Below are 21,150 nucleotides of genomic sequence, written 5' to 3' on the forward strand. Positions count from 1 at the left end.
TCTTATGGGGGTCTCTGGCATATATTTTCAAATGGGGGTCCGCGGGGCTACTTAGTGTCAATTTGGGGGTCCTTGACATGAAAAGGTTTGGGAACCACTGTCCACTGGTGTACATACTCGGGTACAGTAGGTGGCGGTATACACCTTAAAAGCTATTGGTTGCAACCCGCACATAACACCAAAGAAGAAGAAGAATCAGGAAGTCGTCACATTTTATTTTTTGAACATCATTTTAACTAATTTTAAGAAAAAGTAGAACTTTCTTTTCTACTAAAACCTTTATTCCTCTCCAGCCTCCTTTAGTGACAGAATACGGCGCTGCTGCTGCTGTTATTGTTGTGACAACATTCTGGGGAAATACGTTTTGTTTTCTTCCTCCTGGCGCGCTGATAATAAAACCTACATCAAATCGTACAACAAACAACGAGCATCTGAAGCTAACAGGCTAGCAGCTAATTCTGTTTGTTTTTTGCATTATAACTCTCCCGTTAATTAATTAATGGACGAGCACAAGGAGAATAATTATATTCACGACTCGAATGTCAGTGTGAAGAACAACATGATGTCCAACACCACGACGGAAGAGCAGCAGGTTGGTAACTATGAGAAGAAGAACAACACGAGTCTGTCTGACATCATGGGCTAATGATGCTAATGCTAGCATAATATGCGCGCCGCACACATTGTGTTGACACGTTGCATCATAGATTGATTGAAATATTTATTAACAGTTTGCAGAATTACAGTACATTTCAAGCACAACTCAATACAAAGACTGTTAACTGTGAGTGGACGACCCAATTAAGCACTAGACTTGTTTATAAGAGGGTCCACCTTGTTCAATTCATCAAAACATTTAGAGACGTACAAATAGACACTTCTATATATAGTCATAGCTCTGGTCCATAGCTCTAATACCTTCATAATGCAACGGTAGCAAGTGCAGTAAGGCTATGGACCAAAGCTAGGTTTCATTGTGAATTCCTGTTCTGATGAATTCCTGTTCTGTTCTTTGACTACCGGTATATAGAAGTGTCTATTTGTACGTCTCTAAATGTTTTGGTGAATTGAACATGGTGGACCCTCTTGTAAACAAGTGTAATGCTTAATTGGATCGTCCACTCACAGTTGAATGAAATTAAATGAATTACTATATTTACCCAGGGTATCTGGGCTAAGCTCAAGAACTTGTTTCCAGCCAGGCCCTGCTCATAGAACACATTTCATCGTTAACAGCCTTTGTATTGAGTTTGTGCTTGAAATGTACTGTAATTCTGCAAACTGTTAATAAATATTTCAATCAATCAATACCCAACATTTAGCTCTGGTGGTCCATAGCCTAATGCACTTTGCTGCTGGGGGTCCGTAGACTAATGCATGTCAAACTGGGGGGGGGGGGGGGGGGGGTCCTTGAAATTAAACGGGTTGAGAATCACTGCCGTAACAATCTGTTCTTATGGGGGTCCCTGGCATGTCTTTTCAAAATAGGGTCCGTGGGGCTAATTCATATTACTGTCAATTTGGGGGTCCTTGACATGGAAATGTTTGGGAAACACAGACTGCTCTACCTCATATTCCAGTGACCCTCAAACATCACGTTCAGGACCCCACATTGAAATGTATTTAACTGTGGACCCCCCCCCCCCCCCTCTGAAAGTATTTTGTGCCAGGGAGGGACCCCATTCCCTATTAAAAAATAGCAATGGAGAATGTGCAGAAATGAGAATTACTGTTGGAGTAATAACAATACATAAATAATAAATATGTATCTACAGTACTACAGTAACCATGTGGTAAATAAGCCCATGTTTATTTTACAGTGTGGTAATATGTGATTGACATACACACTGCACACTGCACTCAACTCATTTGTTGTGCTGTCAAGTTGGTGGGAAAAAAAATAACATGAAATCAAGTAGTGAAGCTAACGCCAAACTACTGGTAAATGTATAGCGTAGCTGCTTGGAGCTGATCTGCCAAATATTTGACTCTTGATTATAAGACGACCCCCATTTTTCAAGACTCATTTGTGGAAAAAGAACATTGAATGTCAAATAATCTAGTCCCCGATTTATAATACGACCCCGTTTTTTAGGATATTTCCATTGGGGAAAAAAACGTAGTCTTATATTCAGACCAATAGTGTATATACAGTCATACTAATCATAACTAACATTAACGTGTTCTACAGAGCAGAGGACTCAAACTCAAATCTAGTCTCTGACTTATTATCTGAGTTTTGTTGTAAAATATTAGTATAGTATATTATTAGATTTGTAAATGATTGTTTTTAGTAAAAATGTAGATCATATTTGTATAGAAAGGCCTAACCAACCAGGGAACGGTTTCATGTTTTTAGTTTTTACAACTTGATACATTGTTTTTTTGTGTTGTCCCTGTTAACCCATTCTGGACGGGAACGCCTCTTGGAGTTTTAAGCATCGTGTTATGCTTTAGCTATTGAAAAATAGCAGATCTACAAGCTCATAGCACGGCACAGAGTGCCGCGCTATGAGCTTGTAGATCTGCTATTTTTTTGAAAAATCGTGAAAATATGGTGCAAACCTTTTGAATCCATATTCTTTCAGAGCGAAAGTTTTTAACCCATTTTGGGCGGGAGCCCCTTTTGGTGTTAGCATTATGTTATGCTTTAGCTATTGAAAAATAGCATTATGTTATGCTTTAGCTATTGAAAAATAGCAGATCTACAAGCTTGTAGGTCTGCTATTTTTTTAAAATCGAAGAACCACTGACATAGAAACATAGCTTTTTCAGAAAACTGTCAGGATGTAGAAGACATTTTTTAGAATCTGATCTCGGGTCAAAATGGGTTAAGTAAAATCTTTGCTTCCCTGGAACAACATATTTTCAGATGGGGGTCCGCGGCCAAATACAGATAATTCTGGGGGTCCTTGACATGAAAAGGGTTGAGCACCACTGATATAGAAACATAGGTTTTTCAGAAAAGACATTTCTTTAGAATCGGCCTCAGGTCTAAAACCAAACAAACCCTAATGTGTTCTCTCCTCTCATCATCAGGAGAAACCTTGCAGTAGGATATGCACCGTGACCGAACCAGAACCCACCCTGGACGTGTCCGAGTCCAAGGGCGAGTTCAGCGATCCGGTTTATAAAGAGATCGCCGTGGCGAACGGCCACATCAACCGCATGACCAAGGACGAGCTCCGGACCAGACTAGAGGAGTTGAAGCTCGACACCAGGTAGTAATACTGCTCTTAGACGGCCCACCGCGGTCCCGTTGTCGATCGGCTCTAGAGTGTTTCGGCTACATCAAGCTACTTCAACCACATTCGGGATAACATCCGGTCCGTCGGTAAAAGTGCTCCGCTGCTATAAATCGCCGGGCGCTATGATTTAATGGATTAAATAACCCCGGGCAATCGGAGTGTTAAGCATTACACTTGTTTACAAGAGGGTCCACCTTGTTTGATGTGTTGTGTTGTGTGTTCCTGTTAAAATGTGAACCAGGGGCGTGAAGGACGTGATGAAGAAGAGGCTGAAGAGTCACTACAAGAAGAACAAGCTGAAGCTGTGTGCGGACGCGGGAGAAGGAGGAGGAGGAGGAGGAGGAGGAGACACCTACTACGACTACATCTGTGTGGTGGACTTTGAAGCGACCTGCGAGGAGGACAATCCTCCAGACTTCCTTCACGAGATCATCGAATTCCCCATGGTTTTAATCAACACGCACACGCTGGAGATTGTGAGTCCAGTTTGTTGTTGATTTTTGGCAGAATTGTTTTTGTTTTTGTTTTAGTCAGTCTCTTGAATAGTTTTCATTTAGTTTTAGTCACCTGGAATGTTTTAGTGTTAGTCTAGTTTTAGTCTAAATCTACAGGTGATTTAGTCGACTAAAATGTGTTTTGGCGGGCCTTGATGTTGTAATGACTGATTTTACACTTTTGCATGCTGAAAATAGCAGATCTACAAGCTCACAACGCATCACGCTGCGACGCGTTGTGAGCGTAAGCGTAAAAAAAATCCAGGTCTGGTGAGTCACGGGGCGCTTGCACGGAACGAGCACACGCGCAGAAATTTCACGGGACCGCGCTCACGAAAATACGCCTGCGATGTCGCCCCTCGACTTCTCCGCACGTACAGAAAAAATAAAACGCAGGTGTCATTGGAAATGAGCTATAGGCGAGTTAAATCGCTTCACGTTGAAAGGCACTTTCTATATTATTTGCAACTCTAGTGGATTTTTGAAATGTTTTTTTTGTGGCTTTCGCCTTTATAAAATAGCAGTAGGCTACCCTCCCCCCAGGAAATGGGGGGAGGGTGACATGCAGTAAAGGCCGTCGGGATCGGGAGTCGAACCCGCGGCACACTGCCAGACTGGATTACCAGCCGAGGTGCCTGGACCGCTGAGCCACGTCTCAGGCCAACTGTAGTGGATTTTAGTGATGATGATTTAACCTCTTTTTCTCTGTGCAGGTGGACTCATTCCGGGAATACGTGAAACCAGAGGTTAACCCAACACTCTCAGACTTTTGTGTGAAGTTAACGGGGATTACACAGGTGGGAGCGTGTTTGTTGAATCATTGTGGACCTGATATGTTATTTCACAGTACCTGTACTAGTTAGCTGACCGGTATTGAGAATTCTCTGCATTGCATTGAACAGGAAATGGTGGACGAAGCGGACACATTCCCAGAAGTCCTCCAGCGAGTTGTACTCTGGCTTCAGGAGAGGGATCTCGGAACAAAGTACAAATATGCCATTCTGACTGACGGGTGAGACTTGTATTAGACCTGGAAATAAACACAGATTTGAACCCATACTGGGCGGGAACCCCTTTTGGTGTTTTAAACATTATGTTATAATTTAGCTATTGAAAAATAGCAGATCTACAAGCTCATAGGTCTGCTATTTTTGATCGGTCGGTGGCCAATTACATATATATTTTGGGAGTCCTTGACATGAAAATGTTTGAGAACCACTGACATAGAAACATGAGGTTTTTCAGAAAACTGTCATGATTTAGAAGACATTTGTAGAACCGTCCTCATGTCTATATGGGTTAAGTACCACGTTGACTTGGCCTCACTAGAGTGCAGGGCTTTTAGACTTGTATTCGCACCATATTACTATAATTGTCTCCACCAGGCCGAAGGCATGGGGAGAGAGTATGTTTTGCACTCCGTCCGTGTGTCCGTCCGTCCGTCCGTGTGTGTGTGTGTGTGTGTGTGTGTGTCCGTCCGTCTGTGAACAGCTAATCTCCGGCACGATCCCGGTCGATGTCAAATTTTGCACACACACCCCCTGGATGCCAACGATGAACCTCTGCCCCAGAATTTCCAGAACGGCCTGTTATAGCGCCACCAGGAGGCCGCTTTGTGCAAAACAAGTTTTTGGACAGTACACCTACAGATTTTGTCCAAACATCACACAAATTGGTACACAGTCTCTCTAGAGCCATTCAACGAAACGGGTCTTTCAGATTTCTCAGACTCCATCCTGATTGGCTAAGATCGGCTTCCAAAGTTTGCAGGAGTGCTCAGTTTCAAACAAAATGCTGCAAATCATGGACACATCGTGTGATTTCCGTGAAATTGTGCACGCACATTCCCACTAGGCTGAGGAAGAAATGCCACATGAACATTTTCAACTCGGCCTCATGGTGGCGCTACAACAGGCCAAGCCGCGTCACACACACACACACACACGCAACATCCTCCTGGTGGAGACCTGTGCCCAGAGGGGCACTTTTTCTTATTAGTCATCATATTAGTATGATGTAGAATTATTTCTGTCTGAAATAGTAGTAGATTAGCATAACTTTAAGTAGGAACCATTATATTTCTACTATAGTCACAACTCATCTAGTAGGAACAATAATTTACAAAACTCTCTTTCTGTCCTCCCTAGATCTTGGGATATGAGCAAGTTCCTCAATATCCAGTGCCGCGTAAGCAGGATCAGATATCCACAGTTTGCAAAGAAGTGGATAAACATAAGAAAATCTTATGGGAATTTCTACAAGGTGGGATGTTTACTTTTTTATTTTGCGCGTACATTCAATTATATTTGTCATTTTCTTTGCGTCTCTGAATGGTCATATTTGTAATTGATTGGAACCAATTGTGTAAAATGAAGATCAACCGTATAGGGTTAGTAATAATAATAATAATAATAATGGGGGTTCTCAATCAAAAGCTTTAACAAATGTCTTAAATGCTGGTCTTCCAGGTTCCCCTAACCCTTAATGCTGGGTCTTCCAGGTTCCCCTAACCCTTAATGCTGGGTCTTCCAGGTTCCCCTAACCCTTAAATGCTGGGTCTTCCAGGTTCCCCTAACCCTAACCCTTAAATGCTGGGTCTTCCAGGTTCCCCTAACCCTAACCCTTAAATGCCGGGTCTTCCAGGTTCCCCTAACCCTAACCCTTAAATGCCGGGTCTTCCAGGTTCCCCTAACCCTAACCCTTAAATGCCGGGTCTTCCAGGTTCCCCTAACCCTAACCCTTAAATGCCGGGTCTTCCAGGTTCCCCTAACCCTAACCCTTAAATGCCGGGTCTTCCAGGTTCCTAACCCTTAAATGCTGGGTCTTCCAGGTTCCCCTAACCCTTAAATGCTGGGTCTTCCAGGTTCCCCTAACCCTAACCCTTAAATGCCGGGTCTTCCAGGTTCCCCTAACCCTAACCCTTAAATGCCGGGTCTTCCAGGTTCCCCTAACCCTAACCCTTAAATGCCGGGTCTTCCAGGTTCCCCTAACCCTAACCCTTAAATGCCGGGTCTTCCAGGTTCCTAACCCTTAAATGCTGGGTCTTCCAGGTTCCCCTAACCCTTAAATGCTGGGTCTTCCAGGTTCCCCTAACCCTAACCCTTAAATGCTGGGTCTTCCAGGTTCCTAACCCTTAAATGCTGGGTCTTCCAGGTTCCCCTAACCCTTAAATGCGGGGTCTTCCAGGTTCCCCTAACCCTAACCCTTAAATGCTGGGTCTTCCAGGTTCCCCTAACCCTAACCCTTAAATGCCGGGTCTTCCAGGTTCCCCTAACCCTAACCCTTAAATGCGGGGTCTTCCAGGTTCCCCTAACCCTAACCCTTAAATGCGGGGTCTTCCAGGTTCCCCTAACCCTAACCCTTAAATGCTGGGTCTTCCAGGTTCCCCTAACCCTAACCCTTAAATGCGGGGTCTTCCAGGTTCCCCTAACCCTAACCCTTAATGCTGGGTCTTCCAGGTTCCCCTAACCCTAACCCTTAATGCTGGGTCTTCCAGGTTCCCCTAACCCTTAAATGCTGGGTCTTCCAGGTTCCCCTAACCCTAACCCTTAAATGCTGGGTCTTCCAGGTTCCCCTAACCCTTAAATGCTGGGTCTTCCAGGTTCCCCTAACCCTAACCCTTAAATGCTGGTCTTCCAGGTTCCCCTAACCCTAACCCTTAAATGCTGGGTCTTCCAGGTTCCTAACCCTTAAATGCTGGGTCTTCCAGGTTCCCCTAACCCTTAAATGCGGGGTCTTCCAGGTTCCCCTAACCCTAACCCTTAAATGCTGGGTCTTCCAGGTTCCCCTAACCCTAACTCTTAAATGCCGGGTCTTCCAGGTTCCTAACCCTTAAATGCCGGGTCTTCCAGGTTCCTAACCCTTAAATGCCGGGTCTTCCAGGTTCCTTAATGTCTTAAATGCCGGGTCTTCCAGGTTCCTAACCCTTAAATGCTGGGTCTTCCAGGTTCCTTAATGTCTTAAATGCCGGGTCTTCCAGGTTCCTAACCCTTAAATGCTGGGTCTTCCAGGTTCCCCGCACGCAGACCAAACTCAGCACCATGTTGGAGAAGTTGGGTCTCACGTACGAGGGCCGTCCTCACTCCGGCCTGGACGACTCGCAGAACATCGCCCGGATTGCGCTGCGCATGCTCCAGGACGGCTGCCAGCTGCGCGTCAACGAGCGCATCCACGGCGGGCAGCTGCTCAACGTGCCCAGCTCCGCCCCCATGGAGGCGGCCTCGCCGCCACACAAGCCCCGCAGCAAGGACTAGCCGACGAGAGAGAGAGACGAGAGGACGTCTTCCAGAGATCGAGACCTGTGCATATTGTACGCCTTACAACAGGTTCGCTCTTGTCTTTCGCCATAAATGACTTGGGAAAAAATGTCAAAAAGCACTTTTACAGGCTTGTTGTAATACATTTGTCAAATCGCTGAAACATGGAGCCTGTGATCAGAGTATGTTGTGCAAATGTGACCACATGAACCGCTGCTGCTGCTACTGCAATGCCTATTTGAACTTATACACACACACAATGGAAAACATTACTTTGTTAGAATATTTTTGTCCTTTAATGTCTGTCAATATGAGATATATTGAAGTAGGTCTATTTTGACAAATAAATCTGTTGGTATTACACCTGTAAGTCTTTCTCTTCTGTACAATATTTCAATCTGTATCCTCCGGATTAATGTTTTATGACCCTGGCTGTGCACGTAGGACTCGAGTGGAACATGAGGATTAGAAGTTAAACGCGGTCACTCGATGCAATCCATCCCTTGGACTTCAAACCAAGGGAACGGGGACGGCGCCAGTAGCAAGCAGTGACACCCCATGCACTCCCTCAGGTTTTAAGTTACACAAGACAAGAAACAAACTAGATTTAATGACCTAATTTAACTCCAATGTGACAGGAAAGAAATGTAGGCTTTTGGGCGATATCGGTTTTTACTTCCTTTAGGTTTACAAAAAGACAACTTCAATCACAAATATGTGCAGTAATTTGTGCATATATTTAAACTGAAACGTTCATGCTGTAATAGCTTATACTACATTTTATGATTACGTTTACTCCATTTTTGTTCTTAACCCATTTTGGGTGGGAACCCCTTTTGGTGTTAGCATTATGTTATGCTTTAGCTATTGAAAAATAGCAGATCTACAAGCTCATAGAGCGCCACCGAGTGGCGCGCTACGAGCTTGTAGGTCTGCTATTTTTTTTAAATCGAACAACTGACATAAACATAGCTTTTTCAGAAAACTGTCAGGATGTAGAAGACATTTTTAGAATCTGATCTCAGGTCAAAATGGGTTAAGCCACTTTACTTTAGTGGTCATTACTTTGGCACCAATTGCATCCATCGTCCTTTATTTGCACACAGGTCTTGGGTATGACAGCCCAATAATATAGTTATATCTGATCACAATACTGTATTCTCTGGCACTATAAAAACTTTGGCATTGTACGTGCAGTTTTTTCCCTGTCAACATCACATGTCACATTTAGGAGAAGTATTCTTGTGCAATAGAGCACCGAAGTCTGACGTCAATATCGGTAGAGGGCGCAAATCCACGGGTTCATGTACTTTTTATTTGCATTGTAATCCCCATGGTGGGGATTTTAGATCGCCTCATATAAGAACTGTGTTTTAAAAATAAACATGTCATCCCGGCCGTTTCACTCATATGGATATGAAGAATCAACTGAGAAAACGCTATTGTTACTGCTACTGAATTAGTTACATTTTCGCTAGAAACAGACAGTATCATATATGAGTGACTGACTGTCGTAAACGATACAGAGACAATAACGCAGAGACAGCTTGTTTATTTTTGGACCACAACGCTTATAAGAAACCATTTTAAGATGACCCCATGTTATTCCCCAAAGAGAAATTACTTCCGTGAACCAGAGGGAATCGAGGGGACGAGCAGGAGTGACGTCAGGACTTCGGCGCTCTAATGTCAACATTGTTAGCACTTTGGTAACCAGACATGTCCAGTATAATAAGTGACGGTAACGGTGAGGTCATGAAGTGGTCGATGGCTGCCTGTGGTCACTCAGAGACAGGTGCTGTAGAGGGTCACTCAGAGACAGGTGCTGTAGAGGGTCACTTTCTTGCTGATGTCGTCCAGGAGCTGGCGGACGGTTCTCTCCAGGACGACCAGCTCCTCTGCCTTCTCCTCTAAGGTGAGCTGGTTGGCCTCGTAAGACTTCTCCAGCTCTGAGGAGAATGCAGGAGGACAACGCATGGTTAGGAGGACAGGGCTTTGTTGGTCCAGGTACGTATCCCACGATTTTGCAACCCATTTTTTCACCAGTGTCAATGATCTAACGTAATCCTGGGCACTACACTTTCTGTGCCAACCTGGGGAGGGCAGCGGACTGACCTCATGCTTCCTTCTATGCATGAGGAGTCCAAGCTGCTTCTTTTCGCCTGACAGGGTAGGGGGGAGTTTTTCCCTGGCCGGACACTGTATTCCGACCAGTTCCTTTCCCCTCCATCAGGTGCCCCGGCTGGCCAGGGGGAGGCAGTTTAGAGACCAGGATTACATGTTTTTTGTGAAGGCTCATTCATAGTCTGGATTTTTGGTGGTGAGGTGACCACCGGAGCTGAAATAACGGCGAGCGGTGGTGAGTAAAAACGGAGAGAAGGGCTTTGGTGGTGGTTTGCTCTTCACCGCGGCTCGTGACGTCATGTTGTAGTTCAGTGGTCACCTAACCACCGAAAATCCAGACTATGTATGAGCCTTAAGAGTACCCACCCTGGGGGACACGGGGAGAACATGCAAACTCCACACAGAAAGGCCCTTTCGCCAACCCCGCCTCGGGTATGGGCACTGATGGCATTCTGTTTTCAAAAGAAAAAGTGTGTGACTTTAATACCTCTGAGTTTTTGCAGCTTTTCGTTGCTCTGCGACAGCAGTACTTTGGCCTCCTGCTGGAGGTACTCTGCTTTCTTCCTGGCCTCCAGAACCACCTCCCCTTTGTCCTCCACAAGGTCCTGCACCACCACGTACTTATCCTTCACCTCCATGTCAAACTCCTACACACACACACACACACCGTCATTATTGACCTGATGAAAACAAATGTCACTTTTGTTTGCACACAACTCCCTGGCAACTCAGATTATTCAGTCCAGGTCTTCGAGTATATATGAATAGAGACGGCACCCGAGTTCTCCTCCCATCCACTTGCATTAAGTTGCTCTAAAGCGCATGAGGCGATTTCACTCCTCCTTCCGGGTAGGAACAGAGTGTATTCTGGGATGGATTTGGGGGGGGGGGGGGGGGGGTGAAAAAACAAACAGTCCAGTAAGGATACGGGCCAATGACCACCTAGCCAGATATTATCCCTTACTTATTGGTAGTAAAGTTCTTCACAGGCAACTAACTGGAACCCGAGCCTGTCCTGTAACAGCAGTTTCCTTTTTTTTAAATAAAATTATCAGTGTTAATTTAACTCTGTGTACCAATTAACCAAATAGATGGTGTTGAAACTTAAAGGAGAATTTCAGACTAGAAGGCTTTCTTACCTTTTATTTGTAGTTGTTACGTTCCCACCAAAGAGGTCCAGGTGTTTTTTAGTGCAAAAGCGCATTATTGGCGCTATTTCCCTTGACCCTTACCATAAGCACTCAAATGGGGGTTGGGTTTCGAAATGAGTAGTAAAGTGTGCTGCTGGGGATACTATTTACATTATGAAGATACAAAATAAATTGATTTTTTGAGCGATGGAAATAAGCGAATTAGCACTAAAACCCAACGCCCCATTCAATTCAATTCATTGAGGGCTTATGGTAGGGGAAATAGCCAGTAATGCGCTTTTGCACAAAATAACACCTGGACCTCTTTGGTGGGGACGTAACAACTACAAATAACACCTGGACCTCTTTGGTGGGGACGTAACGACTACAAATAACACCTGGACCTCTTTGGTGGGGACGTAACAACTACAAATAACACCTGGACCTCTTTGGTGGGGATGTAACAACTACAAATAACACCTGGACCTCTTTGGTGGGGACGTAATAACTACAAATAACACCTGGACCTCTTTGGTGGGGACGTAACAACTACAAATAACACCTGGACCTCTTTGGTGGGGACGTAACAACTACAAATAAAAGTAAGAAAGCCTTCTAGTCTGAAATTCTCCCATTCTGAACGGGAACCCCTTTTGGTGTTTTAACTAAGCATTATGTTATACTTTAGCTATTGAAAAATAGCAGATCTACAAGCTCATAGCGCGCCACCGAGTGACGCGTTACGAGCTTGTGAAAAATCGTGAAAAGTGACAAAGTGTTTGAAAACTTTGAGAACGACTGACATAGAAACATAGCTTTTTCAAGAAAACAGTCAGGATTTAGCCGGCATTTGTAGAATCGTTCCCAAGTCAAAATGGGTTAAGGGCAACACCGGATTACTGACCAGACCTGATTCCCCAGACATTTTCCAGAGTCCATGCAGGGCTTGCGTGGCTATACCTGCTGGGCTGTATCGGCGTCCTTCGTGGCCTGCTCGGTGATCTGTCCAGCCTCGTCCGCCAGGCGACTGCTCTCCAGGTGGCTCTGTCGAAGCAGACCCGCCTCTCTCTCCAGCTGCACCAGACGACCCGTGGCGTTGCTCAGCTTCAGCTCTGTCAAGGCTGTCTCCGACTCCACCTGGTAAAGAGTCCAGTACAGACAGAGAGACACGGTCAAGACTGTCTCTGACTCCACCTGGTAAAGAGTCCAGTACAGACAGAGAGACACGGTCAAGGCTGTCTCTGACTCCACCTGGTAAAGAGTCCAGTACAGACACACAGAAACACATTCAAGGCTGTCTCTGACTCCACCTGGTAAAGAGTCCAGTACAGACACACACAAAAACACATTCAAGGCTGTCTCTGACTCCACCTGGTAAAGAGTCCAGTACAGACACACAGAAACACATTCAAGGCTGTCTCTGACTCCACCTGGTAAAGAGTCCAGTACAGACACACAGAAACACATTCAAGTTGGACCTTCGGAAAATCTACTCTGCAGAGAGACTGTAGAGGCTGTGAAATCTACTCTGCAGAGAGACTGTAGAGGCTGTGAAATCTACTCTGCAGAGAGACTGTAGAGGCTGTGAAATCTACTCTGTAGAGAGACTGTAGGCTGTGAAAGTGGGCGCATAGGAACGAGTTGCGGTTACGCTAGCAATGGAAAATGTATACGACTTGTGTTTGTAAATGAAATCAGAGGTGTCTTCTCCTACATTTTATCACAACATCATGTGTCGTTCATTGTAGAGTCTAGCTCTTGTATTTCTTCTCTTTTCTTTAAGATATTTTTTGGCTTTTTCTGTCTTTATTGATAAGTTGAAAGTAATTTGCCAGGAATTTGACTGGCTCAGCAGCCAACCTAGCTCTTGTATTTCCACGTATGTATTGTTCCCTGCTGGTCTAGTTGTCATAGTTTCATATGTTTGCTCCAGCTGTATCTCATTTAGTAATCAACCCTCGTGTGTATATTAGTCTTGTTCCCCAGTCAGTCCTTCATGTTGAGTCATTGTATCCTGTCTCGGAGGAGGGGGGAGGGAGGGAAGGGGAGGGGCTGCCCCACCCCCATATAGGTTAGAAATCACTGGAATAGAGACTGTGAACCAGAGAGGTCAACCGAACGGGTCCTACTCACAGAGATCAGCTGGTCCAACGTGCTTCTGGTGTTGTTCTGGACCTCGTCAATGGCGTCCTTGGCACTGCTCTGGGCACGCTCTGTCTCGTTCAACGCCACCTCCACCTGCCCTGTGGATCCCTCCATGTACGCTGCCTCCTCACTGAGAGACGTAGGTAGGGGAGCAAGACAGACAGTTAGACCAGACCAGACAGTGGCCTTGTGGTTAGAGTGTCCGCCCTGAAACTGGGAGGTCGAGGGGTTCGATCCCCGGCCGGGTCATACCAAAGACTGTAAAAATGGGACCCAATGCCTTCCTGCTTGGCACTCAGCATCAATGGGTTGGATTGGGGGGTCAAATCAACTAATGATTCCCGAGCGCGGTGCACGCTGCGGCTCACCGCTCCAAGAGAGATGGGTCAAATGCGGAGAACAAATTTCACTGCGTTAACGTGTGTGACTAATCGTACGACTTTGTTATGAGCTACTTTCTGTCAAGAAATTCTGTGCAGGTGATTCTTTTTCTAAGTGTTGGGGTTTGGAAGTCACTGAACGGCCCTGCGTACCACCTGTTTCGAAATGGCACATAATTGCAGGAGGCAGCAACACGACCCGTTAATAAAAACGAGTTCTTCCAAACTCCAACACTTAGTAAACTGTGGGCTATATCTTGCGCCACCCTTATCCCTAAACTAATTTTACCATTTTTTACTATTTTAAAAAACCTTTTAAAATAGTTTAAAAATCCGCTCACAATGTCTCGGATGTAGATCGGCTAGTTGAACTATTTTAAAATAGTAAAAAATGACAAATTAGTTTAGGGTTAAGGGTGGTGCAAGATGGAGCCCTGTGTGTCTCTGTGTGTGTGTGTGTGTGTGTGTGTGTGTGTGTGTGTGCGTCTCCGTCACCTTTTGATTGATTGATTGAAATATGTATTCAACAGTTTGCAGAATTACAGTACATTTCAAGCACAAACTCAATACAAAGACTGTTAACTGTGAGTGGACGACCCAATTAAGCATTACACTTGTTTACAAGAGGGTCCACCATGTTCAATTCATCAAAAACCTGGCTTGTTGGAGCAGCCTCGTGTGTGTGTGTGTGTGTGTGTGTGTGTGTGTGTGTGTGTGTGTGTGTGTGTGTGTGTGTGTGTGTGTGTGTGTGTGTGTGTGTGTGTGTGTGTGTGTGTGTGTGTGTGTGTGTGTGTGTGTGTGTGTGTGTGTGTGTGTGTGTGTGTGTGTGTGTGTGTGTGTGTGTGTGTGTGTGTGTGTGTGTGTGTGTGTGTGTGTGTGTGTGTGTGTGTGTGTGTGTGTGAGACCTGGCGTATCTGGCCTGTTGCAGCAGCCTCTCCGCTGCCTCGATGTCTCTGGCGCTCTGACTGAGGATGGTCTCCACGCTGGTCAGCGAGCCCACCTTCTCCTTGATCTCATTGGTCAGGTTGGTCAGCCCGCTGGGCGAGGTGGGCATGTCCAGGGCCAGCACCTCGTTGGCCACCGCCTCGATCACAGCCACGTCCGCCCTGTCGTCTGCTCGCCACAGGGAGGCGCCATCGTCAAACAATACGGTACATACTACACCCTATTCATCTAGTCACATTTTGACCTGAGGACTTCTACAAATGTCTTCTAAATCCTGACCATGTTTCTATGTCAGTGGTTCTCAAACATTGTTATGTCAAGGACCCCCAAGATTATATGTAAAATATGTTGTTCCATGCAGGGACCCCCCCCACCCAGAAGCAAAGATTTGAGTTAAAAACTTTGGCTCTGAAAGAATATATATTCAAAGATTTGCGCCACATTTTCAAGATTTTTGCAAAAATAGCTAAAGTATAACATAATGCTTAAAACACCAAAAGGGGTTCCCGCCCAGAATGGGCTAGTCACATTCACTAAGTTACTCGTTCTCAAAATGGGGTCCCCCAGCAGGGGGTCCTTGAGGTATTTCCAGGGGGTCACTTATTTCCCAAGCCATTCAAAAATAGCAGATCTACAAACTCACAACACGTCGCAACAGGACACATTGTGAGGTTGTAGATCTGAAAAAATAAATACATTTAAACACAAATCTCCTATGGGGGGGTCCCTGGCATATAATCTTTTCAAACCAGGGTTTGTGGCCCAATACTGTGTACATATGGATTTGGGGGACCTGAATGAAATCGGATAACAGTCAGTGTGCCACGACGTGCTAGGGCATTAAGCAACTAGTTTACTAGTTGACTAGTAAATCCACTAGTTGACCTTGCTGGTACTAGTTGACTAGTTGATAAGAAAAAAAAATAAAGTTTTTTTTTTTATTTTTTTCCCCGATTTTGTAGGCCTCAATATCACGTAGATTATAGTTATAGTCACCAATGTACACAGTTTTTTAATGTACACATATTTATTTCAACAAAAAAAAAGAAGCTTTTTTTCCCCCCTTTTTTTTTAAACATAATAGGTGGTTAAACAACTAGTCGACTAGTAAACTAGGCAACTAGTCAACTAGTAAAAATGACTAGAAGTGAATGCCCTACGACGTGCTTACTCGTGAGGAGGTCTCGTATCTCCTTGATGAGGCTGCGCAGCTGTTCGTTGCTCTGCTCCACTCTCTCTTTGCTCTGGTTGGACTTGAGAAGAACTTCCTGGGCGTTCCCCTTGGCTTCGTCGGCACGCACCTTCGCCTCCCAAACCTGTTGATGTATAATAACCCATTTTGACCGGCGATCAGATTCTAAAAATGTCTGTTTGAAAATGACAGTTTTCTGAAAAAGCTATGTTTCTATGTCAGTCGTTCTTCGATTTTTCAAAAATAGCAGACCTACAAGCTCATAACGCGCCACTCGGTGGCGCGCTATGAGCTTGTAGATCTGCTATTTTTAAATAGCTAAAGCATAACATAATGCTAACACCAAAAGGGGTTCCCGCCCAGAATGGGATAATAATAGGCAAATTCACACATTTAATTAACTTCTGTCCAAGGGATGTATTATTTATGTGCCTGGCTAAATCTTTTCACCAAATTAGGCACAAATGCTCTTGTGCGTCATGTTGTGACAATGATTCATACCGCTTGCCTATAATTAGATTTACAAAACGTTGTTTTCTATTGCCATTTTGCCAGGCTACCCGGCCTGGCAAAGATCTGCGTTCCAAAGAGCACGTACACTTTGGGTTGAGTTCCACTTTTGACCACCGCCATTCTTCCTCACGAAGAAACTCACCATTCTGGAGAGCTTGTCCACCTCCCCCATAGACGAAAGGATTTCCTGGTCGATGTCCCTCGCTTTCTTGAGGGCAGCCTGAGAGGTTGTGACGAAGCCTCCGCAACCTTCTCCACCGCAGCGCGAGGCTCCGTCCTCCCCCACGCAGCCCACCCCGCCGCAGGGCGAGGTGGCACACTCCTCACCCGCTGCGCCACACGTCTGGAAATACAACACGGCTGTGGTTAGTCAGCTCCGGACGAATGGTTTACAATTACAATTTAGGCATTTGGCCTCTAAGACGCTCTTAATCCATTTAGGCCTGACGTCGAAATAAAAAAATGTCTTTTTTTCTGAAAAACCTCATGTTTCTGGTGGTTCTCAATACTTCATGTCAAGGACCCCAAAAATGATATGTAATTGGCCGCCGACCCCCATCTGACAATATGTTGTTCCAGGAACCTCTCCAGAAGCAAAGATTTAAGTTAAAAACTGAAACTCTGAAAGAATATATATTCAAAGATTTGAGGCACATTTTCACGATTTTTCAAAAAGAGCAGACCTACAAGTTCATAGCTTGTAGGTCTGCTATTTTTCAATAGCTAAAGTATAACATAATGCTTAAAACAACAAAAGTGGTTCCCGCCCAGAATGGGTTAATCCAGAGCGATTTACATTAAGCAAGAACTAAAGCATGGCAATACGTCACATACATAAAAAGTAGTTATCATGAAACATGCGTAAGCTAAGAACGTAACAGTGGAATATCTATATAATGAAACTATACATATAAGCTATACGTATATACTATACTATACTAATACACTATAAAGTGCTATGCAATTCTATATGCTATAAGTCTGTATAAAATGCTATCTAAGTCTACATAAAGTTCTATCTAAGGGGCTATAGGGCAAGTGCTACGGTCCATGATGGAGTCTGAAAAGGTGGGTTTTCAGACTACGGCAGAAGATTGGGAGTGAGGCTGCAGTTCTGACTGTAGTGGGAAGTGCATTCCATAGTTTTGGAGCCAGAAGGGAGAAGAGTCTGGGACGTGTGGAGCGTTGTCCCGGGTCAATCAGAATCAAGCAGGAGGCCAGGGAAAGCTAACCAAATCAAATGAATCTTCCGTTACCTTCTGGCTGAGACCTGACAGGTCAAATTTGTTCAGGTTGTTTGCCAGCTTGTCCAGCTTCTCTTTGTTTCTTTCGTGCTTGCGGTCGAACTCTTTCTGACCCCTGCTCAGTTTGTCCTCCGTGGCTCGCCGAACGGCGGCCGACTGCTCCGCCGTGTTGCCCAGAGCGCTGGTGGAGGCGTTGGCGTGGAACTCTGCCATCATGGACTGCATGTGTGCTGTAGCGATGGTGTCCATGGCACCTGCACAACCAGCACACACACACACACACACACACACACACACACACACACACACACACACACACACACACACGCGCTTTCGATACCATTCCTCCGGTGTTGTTTTCGTCGACTAAAACTAAGACGAAAAATGTTCGTCGACCACCTTTTTCCACTGATGAAAACTAAATGGAAACTACATGAAAACTAAGCTATGATGACTAAAACTAAGACTAAATATATTGACAATTTCGTCAACAAACAAATAATAGACTAAAATGTTAGGAAGGGACTAGTGGACAAGAGATCCAGTATAAGTCATTTTACACTTGGTTGCATGCTGAAAATAGCAGATCTACAAGCTCACAAGCTGAGCTTGTAGATCTGCTATTTTCTGCTTCATTTTCAGCATCTATTTTCAGCGTCATTACGACGGCATCAAGGCCCGCCAAAATACAATTTAGTCGACTAAATTACCTGTAGATTTAGTCGACTAAAATCTAATGATATTTAGTCGACTAAAACTAGACTAGACACTAAAACATTCCAGGTGACTTAAAACGTGACTAAAACTAAATGGAAGATATTCAAGAGACTATGACTAAAACTAAATGGAAGATATTCAAGAGACTATGACTAAAACTAAAATCTAAACACCGTTCCTCTCTGCTGTTGTTTTCTCACCCTGGAAGTTGGAGTTCTTGGCGTTGTACACCTGCTCTCTGAGGTCTTTGACGGCTCGCTCCAGAGCGCTCGCTTCATTCCTCAGGGCCGCCAGGCTGTCGTCGGTGGCGTTGTTGACCCCGTCGAGGTCGCTCAGCTGTTCCTGCGTTGTGTTCAGCGCCCCGTTCAGGTATGACATCAAACCACTGGAGAGAGACACACAAAAGAAGAGGTACGTGTTATAAAGACTCGGATATGATATAAACACACACACACACAGCTCAATTCTTTTTTCTTTTTTTTTATGTTTTTTTGTGGCTTTCGCCTTTATTTTATATTTTTTATGGCGGGACAGACAGTAGGCTGACAGGAAATGTGGGAGAGAGATGGGGGGAAGACATGCAGTAAAGGCCGTCGGGATCGGGAGTCGAACCCACGGCACACTGCCAGAATTGGGCTACCGGCCAAGGTGCCTGGACCGCTGAGCCACGGCCCAGGCCAACACACAGCTCAATTCTACAGCGTTGATTTAACTCTGACGGTGACAAGATTGACCTGAAAGTCATAAAGGTCAATTTGTTCATTTCTTCACTCGCAGAGTTAAATTGACGCTCATGAGTTTGCAGTGCAACAAATCCATCTGCACACGCGCACGCACGCACGCACGCACGCATGCACGCACTTCTAGTAATTTCTACTAGTTGCCTAGTTTACTAGTCGACTAGTTGTTTAACTACCTATTTTATGTAAAAAAAATAAAAAAAATTTTTTGGAAATAATATTTGTACATTTAAAAACGGTGTACATTGGTGACTATAACTATAATCTACCTGATCTTGAGGCCTACAAAATCGGGGGGAAAAAGAAGGAAAAAAAGAAACCCTTTTTGTTCTTCTTATCAACTAGTCAACTAGTACCAACAAGGTCGACTAGTGGATTTACTAGACTAGACTAGTTGCTTAATGCCCTAACACAGTGTTTCAGGACCCCCAAATCAACATTTATTAGGCCACGGACCCCCCATTTGAAAACACATGCCAGTGACCCCGATAAGGGAGGATTTTTACGGCTCTAGCAGTGATTCCGAAAAACATATTAATTTCAAGGACCCCCCCAGTTTCACACGCATTATGCTACGGACCCCCGATTTAATGGCATTTCTATCTCTGGTACCCCAATTTATCCTGTAAAACCACTGTTAATTTAACTCTGAGAGTGTATAAATGGAACCAAATGGACCCGTTAGGGTCCATTTGGTTCCATTTATACACTCTCTGAGTTACAGACCCATAAGGGTCCATTTGGTTCCTAACTATCTCTAATTGAGCTAGGTACCCCCTGTAACTCCCTCAAGTACCCCCCGGACCCCACTTTTGGAACCCATGCCCTAACACGCACACACACACACACACACACACACACACACACACACACACACACACACACATACACATACACATACACATACACTCTCATGTACTGTATGTACACATACGTCATCTGCTGCATCAGCTCCTGTGTCTCCTCCAGCCTCTGAGCAGCAGGGTTGCTCTCCACGATGTCCCTGACCTCCTTGATGTTCCTCTCCAGGCTGCCGACCAGGTCTTTGTACGGCGCCGTCACCCCGCTGGTCTGGAGGTCCGCCACGTGACCCTCCAGGCGCCGCGTCTGATTGGTCAGCTCGCCGACCACCCGGTCCCACACCGCGAAACACTCGTGGCACAGCTCGCAGTCGGGGAACTCGCCGCGGTAGCCCCTGGCGCACTGGTCGCAGCGCGGGCCCGAGACCCCCTCCACGCAGGTACACTGGCCCGTGGCGCGGTGGCACTGTTCGCTGGAGATCCCCCTGGGGTCGCAGTCGCAGGCTGGGGTGGGAGGAGGGGGTACAGAGGGTAGAGAAACGTTCAAGTAACACGATTGTTAAAAAATAATTCTTCTAAATGTTTTTATTTGTGAAATACCTCATGTTTCTATATTTCAGTAGTGCTCAATATTTCATGTCAAGGACCCCAAAAATGATATGTAATTGGCCACCGACCCCCATCTGAAAATATGTTATTCCAGGGACCCCCTCAGAAGCAAAGAGTTGAGTTAAAACGCTCGCTGTGAAAGAATATACATTCAAAGATTTGTGCCACATTTTCACGATTTTTCAAAAATAGCAGATCTACAAGCTTGTGATGAGCTTGTAGATCGACTAGCGACGACTAGCGACGTTCTATATACTGTTCATGAGCAAATGCCCTTATACGGCTATCGCTGATGGCCTGATGGTTCTGTATCAGTATGTCAAATAGACCAGTGGTTCCCAAACTTTATCAGGTCAAGGACCTCCAAATTGACACTCATTAGCCCGCGGGCCCCCCATTAGAAAACATACGCCAGGGACCCCCATAAGAGAAGATTTTTACGTCTCTAGCAGTGACTCTTAACTATTTTAATTTCAAGGACCCCCAGTTTGACATGGCATTAGTCTACGGACCCCCATTTAATGGCACTTCTATCTCTGAGACCCCAATTTATATTGTAAAATCAATGTTAATTTAACTCTGAGAGTGTACAAATGGAACCAAATGGTTAGTA

The 21,150-nt window shown here is 45.0% G+C and overlaps 2 protein-coding genes across 2 annotated transcripts in view; one reads left to right on the forward strand and one right to left on the reverse strand.

Moving 5' to 3' along the window:
• The first annotated feature begins 188 nt into the window (after positions 1-188).
• eri1 (exoribonuclease 1) lies at positions 189-8,361 on the forward strand. Its single transcript, XM_079494838.1, has 7 exons — positions 189-592; positions 3,040-3,221; positions 3,490-3,724; positions 4,456-4,539; positions 4,645-4,754; positions 5,890-6,004; positions 7,753-8,361. Exons 1-7 carry the CDS (start codon positions 500-502, stop codon positions 7,993-7,995), a joined length of 1,062 nt encoding a protein of 353 aa, XP_079350964.1. The 5' UTR covers positions 189-499; the 3' UTR covers positions 7,996-8,361.
• Positions 8,362-9,810: 1,449 nt separating this feature from the next.
• Positions 9,811-21,150, reverse strand: part of LOC306916778 (laminin subunit beta-1-like) — a gene marked incomplete at both ends in the record, with an annotated part of 43,750 nt that continues 32,410 nt past the window's right edge. Inside the window, 10 exons of the mRNA XM_079494795.1 lie at positions 9,811-9,947; positions 10,610-10,769; positions 12,213-12,389; positions 13,386-13,527; positions 14,683-14,890; positions 15,894-16,038; positions 16,570-16,770; positions 17,684-17,925; positions 18,589-18,773; positions 20,063-20,432. Of these exons, the coding sequence (XP_079350921.1) occupies positions 9,811-9,947; positions 10,610-10,769; positions 12,213-12,389; positions 13,386-13,527; positions 14,683-14,890; positions 15,894-16,038; positions 16,570-16,770; positions 17,684-17,925; positions 18,589-18,773; positions 20,063-20,432 (1,967 nt within the window). The remainder of the gene's footprint in view (positions 9,948-10,609; positions 10,770-12,212; positions 12,390-13,385; positions 13,528-14,682; positions 14,891-15,893; positions 16,039-16,569; positions 16,771-17,683; positions 17,926-18,588; positions 18,774-20,062; positions 20,433-21,150) is intronic.

Source organism: Electrona antarctica (genome assembly GCF_951216825.1).
Source record: "Electrona antarctica genome assembly, chromosome: 23".
Lineage (NCBI taxonomy): Eukaryota > Metazoa > Chordata > Actinopteri > Myctophiformes > Myctophidae > Electrona > Electrona antarctica.

Coding starts and splice junctions, on each gene's coding strand:
- eri1 (XM_079494838.1), top strand. CDS start 500: ATGGACGAGCACAAGGAGAATAATTATATTCACGACTCGAATGTCAGT. Junction 3,222..3,489: donor GAGTTGAAGCTCGACACCAG/GTAGTAATACTG, acceptor AATGTGAACCAG/GGGCGTGAAGGACGTGATGA. Junction 3,725..4,455: donor ACACGCACACGCTGGAGATT/GTGAGTCCAGTT, acceptor TTCTCTGTGCAG/GTGGACTCATTCCGGGAATA.